This window comes from Hyperolius riggenbachi, chromosome 4 (assembly GCF_040937935.1).
Source record: "Hyperolius riggenbachi isolate aHypRig1 chromosome 4, aHypRig1.pri, whole genome shotgun sequence".
NCBI lineage: Eukaryota > Metazoa > Chordata > Amphibia > Anura > Hyperoliidae > Hyperolius > Hyperolius riggenbachi.
In genome coordinates this window covers 241,628,593-241,652,767 of record NC_090649.1, presented here as the reverse complement: position 1 = coordinate 241,652,767, position 24,175 = coordinate 241,628,593, and the positions used below count along the sequence as shown (strand labels likewise).

Genomic DNA, 24,175 nt, shown 5'->3' with positions numbered 1-24,175 from the left:
TGGTTGGTTTGTCGGTGGATTTCAGGTACAGCAGGATTTGGCTGTGGTCTGACAGGTGTGTTTCAGGGGTGACTATGAGGGCATTGATGTTTATGGGATCTGTGTCTGTGACAGCATAATCTACCACACTGCTGCCTATGTGTGAGTTCATAGTGAATCTCTCAAGAGAGTCACCCCTGGTTCGCTCATTCATAATGTATAGGCCGAGGCTCCGACACAAGTTCAACAGGGCTTTCCCGCTTTTGTTTACTGTCTTGTCATAGCTGTTTCTTGCTGTCTGCATTGGTTCCTGGTAATAGCTCTCTCCTCCAAGTATGTATGTGTTTCCCTCAGAGGTCAGATAGTCCTTCTCTGTGCCTGTTCTGGCGTTAAGGTCTCCATAGATGAGTACTCTGCCCTGAGACTGGAAGTGGCTGGCTTCTCTTTGTAGGATCTCATAGATGTCAGGCTTGTAGTAAGGGGACTCTGTTGGGGGGATGTATGCTGCCCACAGGTACATGTCAGACTGAGAGGTGAGGATGAAGCTGTTTATTTTGATCCAGATGTGGCTGTCTCCTCGTTTGATTGCTTTGATGTGCTCTGTAAGCTCCTCCTTGTACCAGATTAGTATGCCCCCTGAACGGCGGCCCTGTTTAACGTTCTTGTTTTTCTGTGAAAATACAGAGAATTTCCTGTATCCCATGGGTGCAAGAGATTCATCCTCTGCCCGGGTCCATGTCTCCAGGAGGATTTGAATATCAATGTTTTCAAGTCTCTTTTTAAAGTCTGGATCATTTGTTTTGCATCCAAAAGCTGAGGCATTCAGCCCTTGAATGTTCCAGCTACTGATGATAAGGGATGTCATTTTTAGTCTATATACCTTGTAATGAGCAGGGATTGTCATAGGACTCAATATTATCGGGGTGTCGCATCAGTATACTATATAAAGTGCTACACAAAGTCCTGATTTCCGCCGTGTTTCTGCCCTCCCTTCCTCCGTGTTGCCATTGTGGGGCAGGCGGTTTCCTCAGCATTTGTCGTGTTTGTGAGGGCTCTCTTTGGTAACACTTTATTGGAGTTTGCCATCTGTGTGTTGGATTAGGTCTTTCTTGGGGTCTCTGAGGTCTATTAAGTACCATGTCCTTAAACTCCTTTGCAAGGAGGCTGACTCCTTGTTTGCTAAGGTGCTAGTTGTTGTACAGATGGTGGTGAGCTGAGATTGTGGTGTGCTGTGCCAGTTGTATGCCTGGTGAGGATCTGAGACTGGAGGCCAGCTCTGAGTTAATTTGTTGGATTGTCTGGTGAGGAATGTATTTTCTTGGGAGCAGGGAAGAGAGGATAATCTTTGTATTGGGGAATTTCAGCTGTGCCCTTTTTGCAATTTGTGACAATTTGTATGTGATGGTTTCTTGGTCTATGGTGTTTTGTGTAATGTCATTGGTGCCGGTGTGCAGGATGAGATGTTTTGGGTCAGTGAAATAGGGCTCATTAATGACCCCTGCTACTTGTTCAATAGTTGAGCAGGTGATTTTAATGACATTCTTCCCTTGAAAGAGTCTCTTTATGTCCAGGTATGTCCCATTAGAGTCTATAATCAGCACAATGTCAGGACTGCGAGGTTTATAGGAGCCATTTGCTTGGTGTTTTGGCTTGGGCAAGGCAGTCTTGGCAGCATTTGGGGAGGGGTTTGGCTGGCTGTGGCTGGGCTCTAGGGTGTTGAGTTAGGCTGTGTTGGTAGCATTTTGGGAGGGGTCCAGCTGGCTGTGGTGGTCGTTGGTGTTTACTGTATCTTGTGTGTGGTGTACAGTGCAGTCCTCAATCAGCGCAGGACTTGTGGGAACCTTTGTACATTTTGTTGTCACCTCTTCTTTTGGCTGATTTAATATCTGTATTTTCCGGATCTCCTTCTTAAGCTGTGAATTCTCCTCCTGTGGTTGTTGAAGAGATGCTTTGATATCACACAGAGCTTCAGTGTGCTCAGATTTCAGCCTGGCTAGTTCTTCTCTCAGTTGGTCATTTGCATTTTTCACACCTTGGCTTCTTTGATACTGTTCTCTTAAGAGGGTGAAGTCTCTCTCTAGATTAGACAGACAGTCTCTGAGGGTCTCCAGGGAGGGGTGTGTTTGAGAGTCTCTGGGGGGGGGGGGGGAATTGTTCTCCCTGTTTTGTAGATGGATCCTCACATTTTTGTGTAGCAGGGTTATTTATGGTTTTATAGTTTCCTGCTGCTCTCTGATATGGGAGAAGAGCTTCTCAAATTCCTCCAGTCTGCATTTAGCACCTTGGATCAAAATGGTTCCACTGTTATAAACACTGATGGTTAATGCTGTCTGCTGGGGGGAGTCATCATCCTGAGTTCTGATTTGCCTGCCTGTGTCCCCATCCTGGTTGATGTCCACAATTGTAATATCTTTGTAGTGTCCACAGAATGCCTTGTGCCATGCGAAGATATGTTCTGACTGTATATAATATTAATTAGTTTTGTTCCCTTGTTCGTTATAATCTGTGTACAAATTATCTGCGCTGGCTTTCAATACTGATTTCTTTATTGCCTTCCTTTGATCCTTCTTTGTTCCTTGTGAATATGTTATCTTTAAGGTTTCTGACCTCCTGCTGGCTCTGCCTTCTGTCTCTGAGGCTTCAGTCTTGTCTATGCTGCTTTGCCTTTGCCTTTCCATTATCACAGTACTTTTCTTATTTTATATCTTTGTCTTTCTATTATAATGTATTGACAAGTTTATGCAGTTTATGCGGTTGTATGGCAGAAGGCCCTTACCTTGGAGAGGGCTTGTGTTCTGTTCCTCTGGATTTCTGTTATCTCTCTGAGGGCACGGCAGGGGTCTCTTTAGCAGTCTGCTTGTTGTTACTCCATAAGCTTGTTTTTTTTCTTTTCTTTTGTCTGGATGTCCTTGTTTAAAATTGTTTAGTCCATGTCTTTAGTTTTTCATTCTGTCTGTATGTCTGTTCCTTGCTTTTGTGGTGTCCTCCAATTTGCTCATTACAAGGTATAATTTGTATAGAATCAGGAGCTCATCTTCAGTGCTGCTTACTCTGCTGGTTCATCATCATCCCTCCAGCAGCAGGTTCTTCACATTCAGCCCAGTGCTGCAGGTCTGCCATCTGAATTTTCTAATTATAGGAAAAGCAGTGGCCGGCTTCTGTTAGATGAGTTCCCTCTCTGACGGTCTCTGCCTGAGAGTAAGTACTCACTCGCTGCCTGTCTACTCTGCAGAACATCCCCTTCTCCCATCTATGCAGATTTCTATACCACTTCTCAGTGGCTTAAAGGAACAGCTCCACAATATCTCCCCTTACAACACCTCATCAAATCCAGAATGCCCCCTGTGTTACAGGGATCTATGTGATGTGTGACTTTGTACACAGGATATTGCTACACACCAAACTAAAAAAAGAGGGCCAGCATGGAGGAACACTGATGGGACAGGTGACATGTCTCTCAGCATAAAAAAAGAGAAAGTACAGCACTGCCTGAGACTGGCAAAGGTGGCCAAAAGGAACAGTCTAATCTAGTACACAGTGAGTGGGCTGTATGATTATAGTAGCCAGAGCGTGTGTGTTTCACTCTTAACTGACTGGATGCTGGTAGGTAGCATGTTATGCTACTTCAGCATTAGATCTGGGATGGATGGCTCTGTCAGTTGTGCATGCGACAACTCACAGGACACTAACGGAGCCATTCATCCTGGATCTAATGCTGGAGCAGCAGAGCAAAGCATCACATGCTACCTAGCAGCGCCAAGAGGGACGCCCACAAGTTCTGGCTGCTATAATCATACAGCCCAGTGTATCAAAGTTCTAAATGTGAACAATTTTTTGGTAAATATGATTGTTGGCCCTGGATTTGGTCTAAGTTTTTAGTTTCAGCCCACGGTCTATTTGAGTTTGACACACCCTGCTTTAAGCAGAGTAGGTGCAGCGGAAGCCGCATCAGTTGCGTCTAACCTGTTACATGGTGGTGAAATGTCTAACTGTGCTGCCCGGAAGTAGTGTTGGGCGAACAGTGTTCACCACTGTTCGGGTTCTGCAGAACATCACCCTGTTCGGGTGATGTTCGAGCATGGCCGAACTAAGAGCGCATGGCCGAACTAAGAGCGCATGGCCGAACGTTCCCCGAACGTTCGGCTAGCGCTGTGATTGGCCGAACGGGTCACGTGGCTCGGACCCGAACGCGCTCTGATTGGCCGAACTGTCACGTGGTTCGGGTAAATAAATACCCGAACCACGTCATATCTCCGCCATTTGTCTGTAGGTTTAGCTTTGGGTAGGCAGGCAGGGTAGTTCGCGCTCCAGCCACGCTAGCCAGGGTCCCCCCAGTCATTGTGTGTCGCTGCTGGGAACAGTAGTACACCGCTCGCTCAGCCACACTATATAGCATTGTGTTTACTGCCACTCTGTGTACCTCGCTCAGCCACACTATATAGCATTGTGTTTACTGCCACTCTGTGTCTGCTGGGAACAGTAGTACACTGCTCGCTCAGCCACACTATATAGCATTGTGTTTACTGCCACTCTGTGTACCTCGCTCAGCCACACTATATAGCATTGTGTTTACTGCCACTCTGTGTCTGCTGGGAACAGTAGTACACTGCTCGCTCAGCCACACTATATAGCATTGTGTTTACTGCCACTCTGTGTACCTCGCTCAGCCACACTATATAACATTGTGTTTACTGCCACTCTGTGTCTGCTGGGAACAGAAGTACACTGCTCGCTCAGCCACACTATATAGCATTGTGTTTACTGCCACTCTGTGTACCTCGCTCAGCCACACTATATAGCATTGTGTTTACTGCCACTCTGTGTCTGCTGGGAACAGTAGTACACTGCTCGCTCAGCCACGCAAGGCCTGGATTGCGTCTCAAAAAGCGTGGCCTTCTCCTCCTGCGCCTCCTCCTGTTCCATCACGTGTGCTGCTGCTGCTGCTGGGTTAGCGTTGCCGGTCCCTGTTTATTGAACCTCTCATCTTTATTACATTTATGACTGCATGGCGACAAAAAGCATTGCTATATCCGCACGCTATTTGTCCTCATGCAAGGCCTGGGATGTTGTGTCTCAAAAAGCGTGGCCTTCTCCTCCTGTGCCTCCTCCTGTTCCATCACGTGTTCTGCTGCTTGTGCTGGGTTAGCGTTACCGGTCCCTTTTCCTGGAACCTCTTCTCTGTATTACATTTATGACTGCATGGCGACAAAAAGCATGTTACCTGTGCAAAGAAACATGACATTTTCCACATTTAAAAGACAGTTTTTCCTTTGAAAATTTACAATCAATTTTCTCAAAAACTATAAGCTCTTTTTCAAATATTTTTTTTCCTCTTGTACCCACTCCCAAGGTGCACATACCCTGCAAATTTGGGGTATGTAGCATGTAAGGAAGCTTTACAATGCACGAAAGTTCAGGTCCCCATTGACTTCCATTATGTTCGGAGTTTGGCGCGAACACCCGAACATCGCGGCGATGTTCGGCGAACGTTCGCAAACCCGAACATCTAGGTGTTCGCCCAACACTACCCGGAAGCTGCACGGCACGTCCTCTCTCCCTTCACTGGCTCCTCTTGCATGGCGCGAGGACACAGTCAGGAGGCAGCTCCTCCAGATTGCATCATTACATAACGCAAGAGAAGCCGCTGGGGGAAAAGTGGAGGGAGAGAGGACGGGCCAGGTAGCACAATTAGACATTTCACCACCATGTAACAGGTGAGACGTCACTGATGCGGCTTCCACTGCACCTACTCTGCACAAGGAATGGACAGCAGAACAGGTATTCCCCACATCGTGACATCATCGCAGCGGATCAGCAGGCGTTCATATCGGTGGATTGTTTATAGGTCGGGCGTTCGTAAGTCTGGGACTACCTGTACTTTTTATTTGTTATCGATGTATAGTGATGTAGCAAACATCAAATTTTGTGAATTTACAGCAAATGTTTGCAAACTGGCTGTTCATGGAGGGCTCCATAGACTTAAATCGCAGGCAAATGGCTGCCAATTTTTAGCGGTTAATAGTAGCAAAAAAGTTTTTGTACCGTGTTAGCCAAACAAATTATATAGGTAGAAAAAAACAATGTTTTGTAAAAAATAATACCTTTTAATGGCTAACTAATAGAGTTAAATGATGCAAGCTTCTGGGACCTAGTCCCTTTCTTCAGGCATATTTCCAGATGTAAGCTGAAGTAAAACACTGATGCAGATAAATGGTAAACACGAACCAGCACAACTGTCATCTTCATGCTTACCATTTATCTGCATCAGTGTTTTACTTCAGCTTATATCTGGAAATATGCCTGAAGAAGGGGACTAGATCCCAGAAAGCTTGCATCATTTAACTCTATTAGTTAGCCATTAAAAGGTATTATTTTTTACAAAACGTTGTTTTTTTCTACCTATATATATAGCGGTTAATAGCAAAATCCCCATACATGCTAGAAACACCAAATTTGCAGGATGTTAGAGAGGACATTAGGAACAAGAGGAAAACAATTTTTTTTCAAAAAGACCTTATTGTTTTTGAGAAAATCGATTTTAAAGTTCTTGTGCAGAGTGTGGGAAATTTGTAATGGTTGTCGACTTTAGCCGTTAATAGCAAAGCCCCCGAACATGCTAGAAACACCAAATTTTCATGGTATGTTAAGAAGGACAGTGGGAACAAAACAAACATTTTTATTTAAAAAATACCTTATAGTTTTTGAGAAAATCAATGTTAAATTTAGAGGGAAAAAGTAGCAAAGTTACTGGTAAAATGACAGATAATGTATTAACATGTATATAAATCTTCAGAGTGTGCCCCCCCCCCCTCTCAAGCCTCTTTAACCCCTTGTCCCCCATGCAGGCTGGGATAGCCAGAATGCAGAGTCCCAGCCACATGGGCTTCACACTCTGAGCTATACCAGCCCGCATGGTCCATGGTATGGGGGAATTCCAGAGTAGAGAGATGCCAAGCCTCCCCCAGAGCCCTTGTCCAATCCATGGACTAGGGATTCTTCCCCACCTTTGGTGCCCCAGGTGATATCAGGTTGCTATGGGTGCGCAAGGGTGACAGCGTGGGAGGGCGCTATAGGTGCAGTGGGTGGGTAGGAGAGCAGGAGCCACACAGGAGGATGGAGCAGGGTTCTAGCTATACTGAGCATAGCTAGAGCAAAAAGCATCTTTAAATTTTGGCTCCAAGGCTCCCCATTGGCTTAATAACAGATCAATGAAGATCCTCCTGATCCTCATTGGTCTGTTAATAGACCAATGGGGAGCCTTGAAGCCAAAATTTAAAGATGCTTTTTGTTCTAGCTATACTAGAGTGGGAGTGGTGGTACGTGGTGGTGGGTGCATGGAGCAGAGGAGATCTTTAATCAAGGTCACAAGATAGAGGATATTGGTGTGGGACTTTTCTGAGAATTTTGGCGTGGGAATGTTTTTTAAAGGTAAAGGAAAGTATTTATGGTTAATTAAGAATAATAAAATACTTAACTCGTGGTTGTATTTTTTTTTTCATTTAACCCCCCACCTCCTTCTAGGGCACCAGAGGTGGGGAAGAGCCCCATGTCCATGAATTGGACAAGGGCTCCGGGGTAGAGGGCTTGGCTGGTATAGCTAAGGGTGCGAAGCTCCACATGGCCAGGGCTCTGCATGGGGGACAAGGGGTTTAGGAGGCTTGGGAGGGGGGAACCCACGTCATTGTTTTTTTATATTTCTCACACTCTGAACATATATAAAAGAAAAATACATTTATATACATGTTAATACATTATCTGTGATTTTACTGCAGTAACTTTGCTACTTTTTTCCTCTAGCTTTACCATCAGTTTTCTCAAAAACTATTAGGTCTTTCTGAATTTTTTTCCATATTGTTCCCACTATCCTCCTTAACATACCCTACAAATTTGGTGTATTCCCCACATTCCCCACATTTCCCACATTCAGCACAAGAACTTTAAAATTTATTTTCTCAAAAACTATAAGGTCTTTTTGAAAAAAAAGTCTTCTTGTTCCCACTGTCCTTCTTAACATACCATGAAAATTAGCACATTTGGGGGTTTTGCTATTAAACGCTAAATTTGGCCAGTGACATTGATGTAAAAAAATAGAAAAATTAAATTTTTTTACTAATAAAAATTATGGTAAATGCAAATGGGAAACAGCCCATGTTCGCCAGGAACTGTTCGCCGGCGAACTGTTTGGGCCATCTCCACTGATGTATTTCTATGTATATTTGTGTGTGTTACCCACCCGTATTTACCGTATTTCTTATTTTGTAAAGCATCATAGAAGATGAAGGCACTATATAAAAAGTAGTAGTAGTAGTAGTAGTAGTAGTAGTAGTAGTAGTAGTAGTAGTAGTAGTAGTAGTAGTAGTAGTAGTAGTAGTAGTAGTAGTAGTAGTAGCAGCAGTAGTAGTAGTAGTAGTAGTCATTGTTGTCGTCAACCATGGTAATGGTATTTTTAAACAGTGTAATTTCACTTTAATGCTCAGAAAAGACATGTTTATGTTTTTATAGTTACAGTATGTAATAATATTTTAGTGCATCATTGCACTCACGTACATAATGAGAACAATGTATACATTAACAAATTCTAATCACTTTCAAAGCTATTTAATTGAAGTGCAATTTCAGTTAACCAAGGTAAAATTCATGTGCCTTGCTTACATTTCTTTATGCCTTTAGAAGTTTAGAAACTAATGAAGTATAAATAAACTGTTATTTCTTTGTTTATTAGAGAGTTAAAGAGAAGAAAATCACTGAAAAGTAAGTGCCTATAAAAAATATTGTAAAGCATATAAGTAAAATGTAATTAAGAGGCTCTGTTTATTTCTAAAGCTTGGCATTTTTTATTATAAGCTGAAATTGATAAACTATGATATTCAAGTTGTAGAATTCTTATGCTGTGGAATATGTAAACATGTACTATTTTATGGTGAATGCATTCTAATTTATTGCCAGTTTGGGGTACATATGAAGCCACATGGACATAATATATGACATCCGCTTTGTTGTCCCATGAGATGGTTCCTTTACACCTAAAGAGACTGTCTTCAGTTTATGCCCAGAGATAGCCAGGTCTGGACAGACTATGCAACTGTATATTAACTTTTGTTTATACTAGGTACAAGCTCAGGCCCTCTGTTCTGGGGTATGAGCAGGGTGTTTCTGTTTTTATTTGTTACGTTTTTGCCCCGCCAGGCTACCATTGCCTTAATTTATCATAGAGCATACAATATGTGATGGCTTTGCCTACTCAGCCCTCCCACGCTTCCTTGTCCTGTTTGACATGGAGCGTTAGAGGTCTTCATGATAAGGTAAAGAGGACAGTCTCCTTGAATTTTATTATAAACAATCTGTGACCGTCATTGCCTTGCAGGAGACACACCTGGATGGGAGTCTCCCATTATCTTTCCGTTGTCCCCGGGTTGGCTGGGCATACCACTCCACCATCACATCCCAGTCCAGAGGTGTCTCCTTGCTTGTCACTAAACGGATGCAGTTCCACTTTATCAATAATGTGATTGACTCTGAAGTTTGAAGTTGTTTATTAGTATGCACAGCTTCATCTATAATGTACCACTTCTGATACTTGCTGTCTACTTCCCTCCCTCATACTCTTTTGAGGTGATTAAACTTGCTTTGGAATTTATAGTACAACACACACACACACACACACACACACACACACACACACACACACACACACACACACACACACACACACACACACACACACACACACACACATATACACACACACACACACACACTCTTACTTCAGTTTGGCTTGAGGATTTTACCTAAATCCTTTACCCTGGTATAGATATAGATATTTGATGGCACCGAGGTGGCCAGAGTACCCTGCGCTCACCTGCTGGGCACCACCATCTCCAGCGATCTCAGTTGGAGGGTCAACATCACGTCAACCCAATGGAGAGACCAGCAGAGACTCTTCTTCCTCCACCAACTGCGGAAGTTCGGCATGGCGCAGGAGATTCTAACATGCTTTTACGCTGCCACCATTGAATCCATCCTCTGCTCCGCCATCTTGGTCTGGTATGTGGGAGCCACCACCAGCAACAGGCACAAATTACAGAGGATCATTAGGTCGGCGGAGAGGATCATTGTGAGACCTCTGCTCCCACTTGACCACCTGTATAACACAAGACTGCGAACCAGGGCACTGAGGATCGCAAGTGACCTCTCTCACCCAGGCCACTGTTTTTTCACCCCACTTCCACTGGGTCGGAGACTCCGGGCTATCCCCACCAAGACCACCAGACACAAGAACTCTTTCTTCCCGATGGCCGTTAGCCTCCTGAAATCCCTTAATATTCTACCACCCTCTATCAGCGCCCTACCACCTGCATAGGAGCGGCAGTCTTCAGCAGTGTGTTTTTGAAAGAGGAATACTGAGCTATATGTATATCTAATGCTGATTGTATGATTGTATATTTGTGTATGTCTATATTTGAGTATGAGGTAGTCATTCTAACGTTTTTCTTTCTTTCTATGTACCGCTCCATTGTGCCAAACCCAATTCCGGGCTTGACCCAGTCATGCTTGGCAAAATAAAATGATTCTGATTCTGATAAAATCCCCTAGCAACAGACCATTGTTGAAGCATGGAAGTCTCATTTCTCTCTTTTTCTTTCTTTCTCTTTTTCTTTGTCTTTCTTTCTTTCTTTCTTTCTTTCTTTCTTTCTTTCTTTCTTTCTTTCTTTCTTTCTTTCTTTCTTTCTTTCTCATTATTTTGCTATTCATACAGTGCATGTGTTGTGGCAATAAATGTTTGAATATTCCACATGTAATGCACAACATAGAGGCTGCATCATCAGGTGTTGTCCCTCCTACCCCCTCCATAGAAAAAAATCATGTTGCTTACCTGTTGCCTAGTGATGATTAACTGAATCTAATTACTGCCTTTTATGTAGTTTTTTTATTTATTTTTTCTAGGAAAGAAGAACTACCTAAGGAACAGACTTCAGCACCAATAATTATTGAAGTACCTCCTGTGTTTACAACTGGTAAGCTGATAGAATAGTTCTCCAGTTTTCTTAACAATCAAATTCATATTCAAAATGGATTTACTTTATTCCTTTAATGCGGTACCACCAATGCACTGCAAGGTAGAATATAGCAGTTTTAGTTTAAAAAGATGTTTTGACAAATCAGACCTATTAGTCACATGAATGTGAGGCATGCTACTGGTGGTAATGTGAATGCAGTGACAGACAGGCTAGGTACAGCACATGCAAAACTGGTTTCAGTCCTCCACATTAGTTAAGCTTTAACCAGTTATTTAACCAGTTCATGGTGTTGTTTCTTTTTGATCTTTTTTTACTGTTACTGTAATTCTACGACCACTAATATTGTTCTTCTGAGCTGAGCTGGTTAATTTGGTAAATGACTTTTTGTACTGACATATTATTCTAGAAAATGTTTACGTAGTACAAAAGAAAACACCAAAAATGTAATGAAAAAAAGAGTAGTCCTTTGTGTAGCAATCTCAATCTGGGCAACTGAAGTAGGTAAGGTAATGTTTAGTACTGCAATCAGAAAACAGCCAAAATAAGGGAAAGAGTGTACAATTGCCCTTAAAATACGGTACAGTACAGTAGTTGTATATATTTGAGGTACAAGATAGCTGGCCTGGAGAGAGTTGTAGAAACATCGAATTCAGTTGTCCCGGACCATGTAACTTTTTAAGACTATACATAATTTTTTATCTACTACAGTAGGTTTTTAAATACATAATTGGGGTGTTACATAGGCACACATAAACAGTATATATATTAATCAATTAAGAGCCCCGTTGTTTAGTTTGAAAAATGTATTCTAATAAATTTTCAATACTTATGCTTTTTATTGTGTTAGTAAATTCCAAGACACATTTTATTCCTGAATCAAAAATCTTGAAGAAGACCAAACAGGTGCAGTAATTTTGCTGTAAGATAAAAAATATAAAAACAACATCTTACATGGCAACTAAAAAAAAAAATATAAAGACAAAGCTCATCAAAATGCTTGGGGACACATAGATGAGAAAAAAAGTTTGATATAAAGCAGGATGAGGTTGCTTAATAAGAGAGAGGACAAATGAAACCTGAAAGATAGGATTTTAATATAGTTTTATTACATTTTCCAAAAGTTGGCAAGGACACAGCAAATAGGAGTGGACAAAGCGAATTTCAGTGACTTTGTTGCTTTTATCTTACAGGCTTTTCTCATCTTGAGTCTGTGTCTCCTGTTACTTCAAGTGATACAATCTTCAATGAAATCATCAATGACACAAAGCCGTTTTTAAAGGTACCTTGGTGTTTTCAGTAGCAGAGCAGTCCAATATGGTGAAAACTGTAACATATAACATGCGCCACATAATAAAATGTATTTTTGTACTAATAATTACATTTTATAAATAAATGCAAATACATTTGATCAATATTCTATTTTTAATGTTACCAATTAAATTAATAAATATGAAAAATAGAAATGTTTAATCCTTATTCTCTAAACTTCTCTATAAGTACTTCTATGTAACCTTCCTGCTTTAAACAGCATTTAGATACCCGTATTTTTCGGACTATAAGACGCACCTAGGTTTAGAGGACAAAAACCAGGAAAAAAAATATATATACTAAACCTGGTGCATCTATAATGCATGGGTGTCTTGTAGACCTTTTTCCCACAAGCTTTCCCTGTCTAAGCTTCCATGCCCAGCTACACAAACCCCTGCTGCCCTCACCAGCCAGACTAAGTACCCTACACTAACCCCTGATGCCCCATGAGTAACATTGCGCTATACTACGTAACACTTATCCCTGATGACCACATCAGTTACTACACTACTCTAACCTACCCCTGTTGCCCCACTAGTAACCTTGCACTACACTACATTACACTAGTCCTTGAAGTCACAAGCAGTTACTACACTACACTACACCACCCCTGCTGCCTTACTAGTAACACTGCACTACATCAAACTAACCCCTGCCTACCCCACCAGCTACACTAACTAAACATAACAGCTGCAAAGTGAATGATCTCACCTATCCAGGTGTCCATCCAGGCACTCTCTGTCCTTTTCAAGCAGCATGATCAGCATACCGGGGGCTTCCGAACTCCCAGTACTGGAGGCGGTTGGAGAAGATCAGTGATCCACCTGGCTGCAGTGGCTGTAATTAATGTACCTGTGCTGGCGGCAGTTGGAGCAGAAGATCAGTGATCCACCTGGCTGCAGCAGCTGTCATTAATGTCCCCATGCTGGCGGCGCTGAGGCAGAAGAGCAGCGATCCACGTGGCTGGATTAAGGATTGAGTCAGCGGCTGTCATTAGTGTCCCCGTGCTGGCGGCAGTGAGGCAGAAGAGCGGCGGTCCACGTGACTGCAGCCGCTGTCATTAGTGTCCCCATGCTGGTGGCAGTGAGGCAGAAGAGTGACGATCCTGCTGTACTAAACTAACACTCATAGCCTAGAAGGAGAGACTGCAGTGTAGCTTGCATTACAAGTCAGTGCCTGATTGTGCTGTGCTACTGTACGATTGTACTGTGTGTGTGTGGCGTTCCCGTATTCGGCCTAAAGCGCAAAGCTGACCCGAATACGAAAACGCTGATTGCGTGCAGATTACTGGACAGCAGAGTGGAAGTGTCTGGCGGCAGCTAGTGGTAGCAGTGAGAAGTGTTTGAGGGCGACAGCCTTGTTGTAGCTCGACTAAGGCTGCTCCCCTCTCGATCTGGTCAAACCCGCAGTCGGGAACCGTATTTGCAGGCGTGCCGCGGGGCCGGTTCCTGACATGACTTTGTGGTTCTTTGTTTACCGGTGCCCCCTCATGATGTGTGATGCACGTGGTCATGAGGGGGCGCCGGTAAACAAGGAAGTACAAAGGCATCGGTACTCATTACAGCCGCTGCAGCCATGTGGATCGTCACTCTTCTGCCTCACCGCCGACAGCATGGGGACACTAATGACAGTGGCTGCAGCCACGTGGATCGCCGCTGTTCTGCCTCACGGGAACATTAATGACTGCTGCTGACTCAATCCTTAATCCAGCCACGTGGATCGCCGCTCTTCTGCCTCACCGCCGCCAGCATGGGGACATTAATTACAGCCACTGCAGCCAGGTGGATCACTGATCTTCTGCTCCAACCGCCACCAGCACAAGGAGTTCCGAGGACAACCGCCATGCTGAGATGCCTGGATCGCCATGCCATGGAGTGGCCTGCTCTAAGGAGCCCAATGGAGCGCGCTGATAGGTAAGTCCTTCCGCTGCGCTTTCTGCATGTGGTGTTAGGGGACACATTTGGACTATAAGACGCAGGGACTTTTTCCCCCCAATTTTGGGGGAGAAAAAGTGTGTCTTATAGTCCGAAAAATGCGGTACTTCATAAATTCTAATATTACGCACACAAATATTCTGTATCAGAATGATGCCATTTACTGGCTAACTATGCACACAGAAAGAATTATCCATTGTTAATTTCTTGATATGATAAGTACACTTTAAAATGACGTACAAACTTGCTATGCAAACCATACTGAAATAGAATGTTATTAAAAAATACAACCTTGATTTTCTAGACAAGACAAATAACATTTATATTGTGCTTTTCTCCTGGTGGACTCCAAGCACTTGAGCTGCCTACACTAGGGCACACTCAGTAGGCAGCAGCAGTGTTAGGGAGTCTAGCCCAAGGATTCCTTCCTGAATAGGTGCTGGCTTACTGAATAGGAAGAGAGATTTTAACCCAGGTCTCCCATGTCCAAGGCAGATCTCTTAACCATTACACTGTCCAGCCACTGACAAGGCATTAAAGAATGCTTCCTTGCAACCACACAAGCAAAATGTTCTGTGAACAACGCATGCAAAACTCTTATTTCACAACCTCATCATGTGTGCCAGGGATTTTTCTCTCTTTATAACAATTCAGTGGATATTAACAAAGGTTAATATATTTTCATAAGCACACAATAAGTTCTCAACCAAGTTGGCACTGAAAGGCTGCCTAGGTCAAGTGTCCTGTAGCATTTGTTCAAGTTTATGACCATACATTAGATCAAAAAATGGTTTCAAATGTATTTCCTTTTATCGATTTTTCATTAATTTTTGTGTAGGAAACAGAAGTTACCAACCTAGTTCCAGAACAGCCAAAGCAACAAACTGTAGAGTTCACTGTTACCCTCAATAACCAACAATTCACCGCTGAGTTAAGTGATCCGAACTCACCAGAATACCAAGAGTTGGCTTCAAATTTTCAGCTCCAGGTAAGCTGTGAACATTTCAAAAACTTGTTCAATGTTATGTCTACTGTACTATTTAGCAGTTGTCTAAACATAACATACATTGTCTATATTGCCATTTTTACTTTGAGATTGTATTCTAGAAACGGTAATATATTGGTCACCAACTTTTTAGTTGCATTTAATTTACTGGTAGTTAAACTAGTTGTCTTCCTGGAGGAAATCTCAAATTCTGACTTCAAGTAAATGTTTTGTGATACTGAAGTGAGATGAAAAATTTAGGCTAAAGCTATCTAAAGATAATCAATAACTGATGCCCACAATAATACTTAGTGATCATCATGTCATGTAGAAATTTAAGACAGACATGCTGCCCAACTCTCGACCATGCTGCCTGTTGGATTTTATGGAGAGTTGTGGGAGAGAATTGGGTGGGAAGGGATCCAGTACAGAGGACCACTTACAACATTATTAATAATGTTGTTGGACACCCAAAATAACAATAGATTTTCACACCAGAAAATCTCAAACACTTGTCTGAAGTGACAAAACTTTCTGTAGTTTTATGCTAGGTACACACACAATACAATTTTCTGTCAGATCCACTATTTCCAACAGGTTCGATCTTATTTCTGATTGATTTTCCGATTGATTTTCCGCTCACCTCTATGGAAAATATATGATTTTCTATGGAAAAAGTTGTACTCACAAACGGAGGTTGCAGACGGGCAACTAAATACAGGAGGCAGGTGGAGATCACGGACTCCAACTCCACTTGGGTGTCCAGATACAATGGGCGCTGGTCGCACTCTTCGCAAAAGAACTCCAAATTGGTTGTGAAGGTTAGGGTACACCTACCCAAAATGGAACACCCCTCCCAAAGGAGAGTGGGTAGCACAAGGGGGGAAGAGTAGCCCAAATATTTATTAAAACTGTGTTAAAAACAGCTAAAATAGAAAAAGGTTGAGGTGGCTTACTTCAATAACAACAAATTCATATATGGAATAAATACATTTTATTAAGCACTTGGCAACATGTTTCGTGGGTCCCTGCCCACTTCCTCAGGCCAATTACAGTGCAAGAAATAATTCAAGCCTGCACGATGGAAGCCTCCTTCCCCCTTGCTCTGACAGTTAATCTGTCAAAAACATTGTATTGTGTGTGCCTAGCATTATAGAGATTAGGGATGAGCTCTCAGAATTTAAACAGGTCTGAGTTCCAATTTTTGCATTGTAGTTCAGCTGTTCCAAAAACAATTGCGAAAATCAGAAAATACTATGTTCCAAATACCGTGTTCCATTCTACTATAGAAGTCAGTAGTGCCCACTTGCACAGTTAATAACAAAGCTCCTGTACATGCTGTTGTCACGAAATTAAAACCGTAAAGCTTTTGAGAAAATCAATTATAAAATTTCATAGGAAAAATAGGTAAAATCACATTTTGCTGTGAAATACACTGTACTGCATAATGAGATTTGAGTTCTGTATACACATTGTGTACATTTCATGAAAACAGACAGCATGGGTTCCCCCTTCCCAAGCCTATTCAACCCCTCTCACCATTGCAAGCCGGGATAGCCAGAATGTGGAGCCCAGACCATGTGGGGCACCCAGCCTCAGCTATACCAGTCTGCATGGTCCATAGTATAGGGGAGCTCTGGAAGAGAGGGACAGCCAAGCCTCCCCCTCTCCCCCAGTGCCCTTGTCCAATCCATGAACAAGTGGCTCTCCCCCTCATCTGGGTTGGTGCACAAGCAAAGAAGGCCCAGTAGGAGGTGGGGACGTCAATGCCCTGTGATGGAGGGTTCAGGATGGCATCTGGTGGTCCCTTTTAACAAGGGGACTACCAGATATCGGCCCCTCCCTAGGTGAAATGAGTATGGATGTACCCCTTACCCATTTCCAAAAACAGCTAAAAAAAAAAGAAATAAATACACAACAAAAAAGTCCTTTATTGATATAAATTAACAATAAATACTTATCTTTTCACTAGTGATCCAAAGCCAGTATCCTCTAAGGGCCCATGCCGCCGCCGATACCAATGAACTTCCAGCACTGAACAGCCATAGACAGCCTCTGCATAAGTATTGCAGACTTGGAATGTGAAAATTGGGTTCAGAAACAAGAATTTTCAACAAACACAGCATTAACAAAATGGCTGGGAAAGCAAAAATTGGCTTCTAAAACAAAACATTTTCAGCCCATAGTAGCATCAACAAAATGGCCATGAGGGAATCCCCGGTCCCTGGAAGGCACACTAGAGAATAAGGCCCATATGCAATTAACTTTTTCTCCTGAGTTTTCTCCTAGGTGATATTTTCAAACGTATCAATAAATTGCCTTTTAGGCCACCAGAAAGCAAGAAAATACACAAAATAATTCTGATAGTCCTTTTTCTCCAACTTTTTGGTACTTTTTTAGTTGAAAAGTGCTGGAAAGTTATTTTAAATTGAAGTTGAAAAATTATCTCCTAGGAGAAAACTCAGGTGAAAATGTGAATTGCATATGGGCCTAAGTGTTTATTCATTCAAATGAATGGGGAGTCCAGAAGACCAGGGTATCCCCTGCCCTGGTCCCCTGGACCCCCAATCCATGTGAAAAAAAATAGAAAATACCTTTGGAACACAAACAGCAGAACAAAAAATGTGTTTTTTTGCCCGCGGAACACCGAATTTTGACAAATTCGGAATTCAGCTACTCCGATCAGCCCTAACAGAGATCATGGGGAGGAAAAAATATTGAATGAAGAACAAATCATCTAAAAATAGAAATCCTTCTCCAACTTTTCTAGATTGAAATAAGATTAGGTTGGCTTAAGAGTGTGGTAAAATAGCTTGTTTGGGTGTGTTTTTTTGTTTGTTTTGTTTTTGTTTTTGTTTTTTGGGGGGGGTTAACAGTCAAGCCTGATCCTGTCACTGATAAAAAAGGCCTTTTTGCTTACTATGGGATACAAAGTTTTTACTATGGGATACAAAGTTTGTACATAATACCAGCAGACTGAGCTATAAAAATGATCTTTTTGCATTTTTGTAGTTTGGCTTAAAAATAAATTTTAGCACAAAGTCTAAAATACTTTATTTAGTCACTTTTATAAGTGCAGAAATAATACAAAAAAGCCAGATGAACAAAGAAAATAGCTACAGACCCCTTGTCTGTTGATCCAACAACATTGCAGTAAGCCATGGTACGTTTCTGCATATATTAGCAGCAGTTATCACAGCTTAGTACATGTCTAATTCAGAAAAATCAGCGTGGAGTTTGCCTCACTTGTAATCTGATGCATTATGACTAAATACTGCTCACCCTGTGCTGAAGCCATCGAAACATGTTTGCTCAGTGACCGCAGCTTAAAAAGCTTTACAAAGTGCTGAATACCGTGTCCGCAGAAAATTGCCTTCAGTTTTTCAATTACACTGGATATCATGAAAGTTTTTAAATATTTATTGTAGAAATCTGCTTTGAGAATAGAGTATGATTTGTCTAGTACAGAAATATCTGATGCAATTTTTTTGCTATAGTCGGGATGATATGTAGTTCAGATGCATTGGTTATGGAAACACAATGCTGGAAGCATACATTTAGAAGTTTGAACACACACTTATCAATTTAGGCACTCATTCCAAACCAGTGTATGATATCCCGAGCTCTTATTCTGTTTCTCTACTCACTTGAGGCCTTGGTGTAGTTGTTGATCAGTTTTGTGCACATATGTTTGGGATACAATTTGTCACTGTTAGGCAACAGGCATGTTTTATTTTTTGCCAGTCATGAAGTATGACTTCAATGCTGCCAGTTGTTGGTCTTCAGCCATTAAATCATTAGTTGTTTCATTTATTTTGTTTGAAATAGGAAAATTAGACATGGAATGAGAGGATTTGAGTCTTATATGCTTCCTCAGTACTGAATTACCAATCTTGTAAATCACTGAATTGTAATTTGTCCATGCCAGATTAGGAATTTAATGAGAGTCATAGGATAGCCTGAGTTCCCCTGTACATGGGTTTTAACAAATGACCATCAGATCAGTCTGTTCTGTGGGTTTACTGAATTCGACAGTCACTTTTAGTTTTCCATTCTGTCAGTCTCTTTTTCAAGAATTCCTTATTGGATTAACTGTTTTATGCTCCTGGATTATTATTCTCCTGGCATGAAGAACATTGGAATTACTCCTTGAATGAAGCCTTAAAGGTTTCCTAAATTTGTCAGGGTTACTAACTCACCCACTAACTCGTAAATCATTATACATCGGAAACTCTGCCCCCTGTAAAAACCACAGTGGGAGGTATTGCCTGAAGTGTTGCTGAAGCTCTGTGGTCACCCTCACCTGCGTTCCTGCAACCCGCCCTTAGCTTTGCAGTCACAATCTAATAGGTGTCAGCTAAGCTAGGGGCAGGCTGTGGAAATGCAGTTGGAAGTGACTACAGAGCTTCAGAAACATTTCAGGAAGCTCCGAAGGGTGGAATTTCAGAAGTAAAATTATTTACGAGCGAGCTGGTTAGTTACTAACTCTGGCACTGCCGATTATTGCTTCATTGAAAGATTGGTTTATATTACTTTACCTTACATGTTTTCTATTTTACAAGCTTGATCCTCTTTAAGTGCCTTGGAGAATCAAGGATTCAAGGTAGGGAAAATTGGAGGATGGCACATGAGAGTCACTTGAAAGCCCACTTGCTGTAAGGTATTCAACAAAACCCAGCAATATAAGCTAGTGAAAGCAGATCTTGGTTTGTTTGAGGGCCTTTTCACACTTGCAGGTAATTCCTCCATTGCGTTACCCTATTTTACAGTAAGGGGTCGCAAAAGCAATGAAATGTATGGAAACTTTCACACTCATTGCAGCAGGAGCATCGCATCACACCGCAATGCAAAAATCAAGTGTAAAACTGGCCTGAAACCTGAAGTCTTCCTGGTCCCTCGCCATCATCCCATGCTGAGCAGTTCCTCTGCTGTTCCCCTCTGTAATCCGTCTGACTGATAAGTCAGCTGGTTACTGGGCATGCATCCTCTATTGCACTCCCACAGCCGGGAGCATTCTGTGCATGAAAAGTAATTTTGTAGATTAGATGAAAAATTATCTACTGGGAAAAAACTCAGGAGAAAAGTTATTTGGATAAGGGCCAATGTGGGCTATAGGTAAAGCGGAAACAGATAACACTACAACAGTACACTTTGTAGAACACTGCAAACAGGAACAATGGACTATTTTTGAAAGCTCTGTCTTTTTTGCAATGAATGAACTTGACTGTTATGTGCATTGATGTTCCATTGGCTAGTGGCCCACAACTAATCAGGCAGGGTCACATGATGTTGAAATTGTCATGTGACCTTGCTGTCCAATGAGTGACTAAGAGACTATCCACAACAGCCTCCTACATTGAAAGAAATGGCTGCGACTGGTGGATAGGGGCTGCTTGAGGGTCATCCCCTGAATAAAAGGAGCCTGTACTTGCTGCTCACACGTTCCTTTGAGGGCCAATAGATTTATATAGCGATTTTAACCTTTTTTGGAGTGAAGCTGTTCTTGACGTGAGGAGAGATGGAATATAGTATTAGTGATATGGCTCATTGCAGCTATATAAGTCTGATGCTGGCAATTTGGATCAATAATGTGTCCTGACAGGTAACATTTTTAACTGATATATGATAGGCCCCAATGTACATCCCCAAACTAAACAATGTCTCCTGTGCAGCTTATGAAAGGGGGTTCTGACTGACGGATATAGGAAAACACAGATTTTGTCAGATTAATCTTACCCCAGCTTCTGTTACCAACAAGGGCCACATGTGAATTATAGTGTTCCATTTAATATTCCATTTTAAGAAGAAATGTACAGTCAGACTGCAAGGCATAGTTCCTTGATTGAATTGGCTGATGTAAACATGACTGCTCTCATGTAACGTCTCATTTAGAAATCTGCAAGGCAGGCTTTCAGTCTGTTTGGCCATTAGAACATTTTCAAGTCTGCAGATTTCAGTACTTCAATCACAGAGCCTAAAAGCCATCTGGAATGTTCAGTCCATTAACAACCTAGTGTGTATCGCCTGCAATACTGTAACTGCTGTTTTTACCTTGACGTAAATAAACAAGATTCTCCTTCTGGAAATATCACCACCACTCGTAATGGTCTTTAGTGGCTCAGCAATCAATTATACAGGAGACATGGATTTCCTTTACAGGAAAATTAAAACTCAGACCATTTACATGCATACATTTATGAGACTGTTTAAAGAAACACCGGGATTAAAGGGAAAAAAGTGATTCGCAGATAGCTGTTACTTTCTGAAAATTTACAGGAGAATGTTTGTACTCTGCATATGCCTCTGAAGCAGGGGTCTCAAACTCGCGGCCCGCGGGCCATTTGCGGCCTTTGGGCCATTTGCGGCCCTCGATACAATATTTTGTGGCCCTCGCCGGCAAAAGCTTCCTTATAGTTCGCTTTAGTGCTCCCAAGTAATCCGCCGCATCCCCTCCGCTAAACGAGGGCTGCAGAGCCCGGGGGGCAATCCGCCGGCATTTCCTGGAAGGGGCAGAGCTTTCAGCTTCAGCTCTGCCCCTCCTGACGTCAATCGCCGCACGGATCGCCGCCTCTCCCCGCCCCTCTCTGTGAAAGAAGAGTGAGAGGGGCGGGCAGAGGCGGCGATGCGCCGCGATTGTGAAATTCCTTATGTGGCTCAGCCTCATCCTGACTTTGCCTCCTGCGGTCCCCCAGGTAAATTGAGTTTGAGACCCCTACTCTGAAGCCAGAATTTTACACGTCCGCCCCTATGGGAAGTAGCATTCGGTACTTCGAGAGATATATATACAATAGGTACTATGGTATGATAAACTAAATTTTACAGTACTCAGTTAGCACATGTAAAATTTAGCGGGCACTATGCAACTAGCGCAACTCGTGAAGTGTAAGACTACATTCACATTGGTGTATTGTGGTGCGGCATAACGGTCACTCTAAAACTCTTGCCACACTGCAATGTGCTACCTATGTGACAATCATGGTAAGATGGGTGCGTTGTGGTGCAACGGAGTGTCACACGGTAACGTACTGTATGGAGCACGTTACCACTTAATGTGCATGTTAATGGTTACAATGAAGCATACTTTTCGTTGACTGTATGCTTCACTGTATGCAATGCAATTCCCAGACAAAGCATGCTGCCTCTTTGTTGTGTTCCTTCTGCTATAGGGAACACAATGCAATGGCCACTGTGAATGTAGTCTTATACACACAACATATATGTTGCTTGTGTAATGTGCATCACTGGCTGATCCATTCAGTTGTGTTTGTGACTACAGTACTTTCTATATTGATGACACAGGAAACTGCCTCCTGCCTATTACTTTTGATATGCTGACCTATCAGTGCTGTCTGGATCTAAATCAGAGAATCTAGTAACCCTAGATTTGAGACGTACTAAAGCTGCCATATTTATTTATCTTGCCTGGCAGTCCTGCTGATCTTTCTGGTCAGTAGGGTCTGAATCACACACCTTAAACAAGCATGCAGCTAATCTTGTTAGATGTGTAATACACATTTGATCTGCAGGCTTGTTCGGGGTCTATGACTTAACTACTTGAGGACCCACCCTTTACCCCCCCTTAAGGACCAGCGCTGTTTTAGCTGATCTGTGCTGGGTGGGCTCTGCAGCCCCCAGCACAGATCAGCTGGCACGCAGAGCGACCAGATCGCCCCCCTTTTTTCCCCACTAGGGGGATGATGTGCTGGTTGGGTCTGATCGCTCCTGCCTGATGGGTGTTGCGGGGGGGGCACCTCAAAGCCCCCCTCCGCTGCGGAATTCCTCCCCTCCCTCTCCTACCTGTTCCCCCCCGGTGATCCGCGCTGCACAGGACGCTATCCGTCCTGTGCAGCCAGTGACAGGCTGTCCCCTGTTACATGGCGGGGATCCCCGGCCGCTGATTGGCCGGGGATCGCCGATCTGCCTTACGGCGCTGCTGCGCAGCAGCGCCGTACAATGTAAACAAAGCGGATTATTTCCGCTTGTGTTTACATTTAGCCTGCGAGCCGCGATCGGCGGCCCGCGGGCTATTCACGGAGCCCCCCACCGTGAATTGACAGGAAGCAGCCGCTCGCGCGAGCGGCTGCTTCCTGATTAATTAGCCTGCAGCCGGCGACGCAGAACTGCGTCGCTGGTCCTGCAGCTGCCACTTTGCCGACGCGCGGTATGAGTGCGCGGTCGGCAAGTGGTTAAAGTATTAGAGGCAGTGGATCAGCAGGACTGCCAGGCAATGTGCATTATTTAAAAGGAAATAAACATGTCAGCCTCCATTATCCCTCTCACCTTGGGTTCCCTTTAAATACAACAATGAGGAGTCTATTAAGCCCTAAGCAATGTACAGTGACAACCTATTTTTACAGGAAGCATAAGCTGGAACAGTGTTGAGTTTCTACTTCTAGGCTACTAAAGCACTGTTAAAAGAAGCCAATGAAGCTCAAACTCAACTTTACACATCATAGATGAATATGATAGTAAATTTGCATCAGTTAGCCATGTACAACTTTTTTTGCATTGCATGTCTTTGCTTTTTGTAATAAATATATTTAAAATATTTTGCTGCTGGTTCCTTCAACTCCTTATTAGAAGCAGAGAGGGAGTTCAGAGCAGGGCTGATCAACTAACTTTGCCCAACTCCTCCCTGGGCTTTTAAGAGAGTAACTCTTTGTGTCCAGCACTGAAGCTAAAGTTCTTCCCTGTCCAGTAAGTGATAAAGCATTTAACTCTTTCCAAAACCTCTCCAATGTTTTTATAAATTGCACAGTTCATCCCTCTGTCCTGCCAGCATTAAGAAACATGTATCACTGTTCTTAAATGTAACCATTTTATGAAAATACTGGGGCATTGGGACATTGAATGCTTTATTGCACAGTGAGCAGGGAGGAACTACATGGTAATTGATAGTGAGATTGCAGAGCTGTAACTTAACAGATTGACACAAAGAAGACTTAACCTCT

At 42.7% G+C, this 24,175-nt stretch overlaps 1 protein-coding gene across 2 annotated transcripts in view; it reads left to right on the top strand.

Moving 5' to 3' along the window:
* IMPG1 (interphotoreceptor matrix proteoglycan 1) overlaps window positions 1-24,175 on the top strand; it is a 538,528-nt gene that overhangs the window by 139,212 nt on the left and 375,141 nt on the right. For both annotated transcript variants that reach the window (XM_068281513.1, XM_068281514.1), the window contains exons 4-7: window positions 8,702-8,730; window positions 10,924-10,994; window positions 12,188-12,276; window positions 15,078-15,227. In XM_068281513.1, coding sequence (XP_068137614.1) covers window positions 8,702-8,730; window positions 10,924-10,994; window positions 12,188-12,276; window positions 15,078-15,227 — 339 coding nt within the window. The remainder of the gene's footprint in view (window positions 1-8,701; window positions 8,731-10,923; window positions 10,995-12,187; window positions 12,277-15,077; window positions 15,228-24,175) is intronic.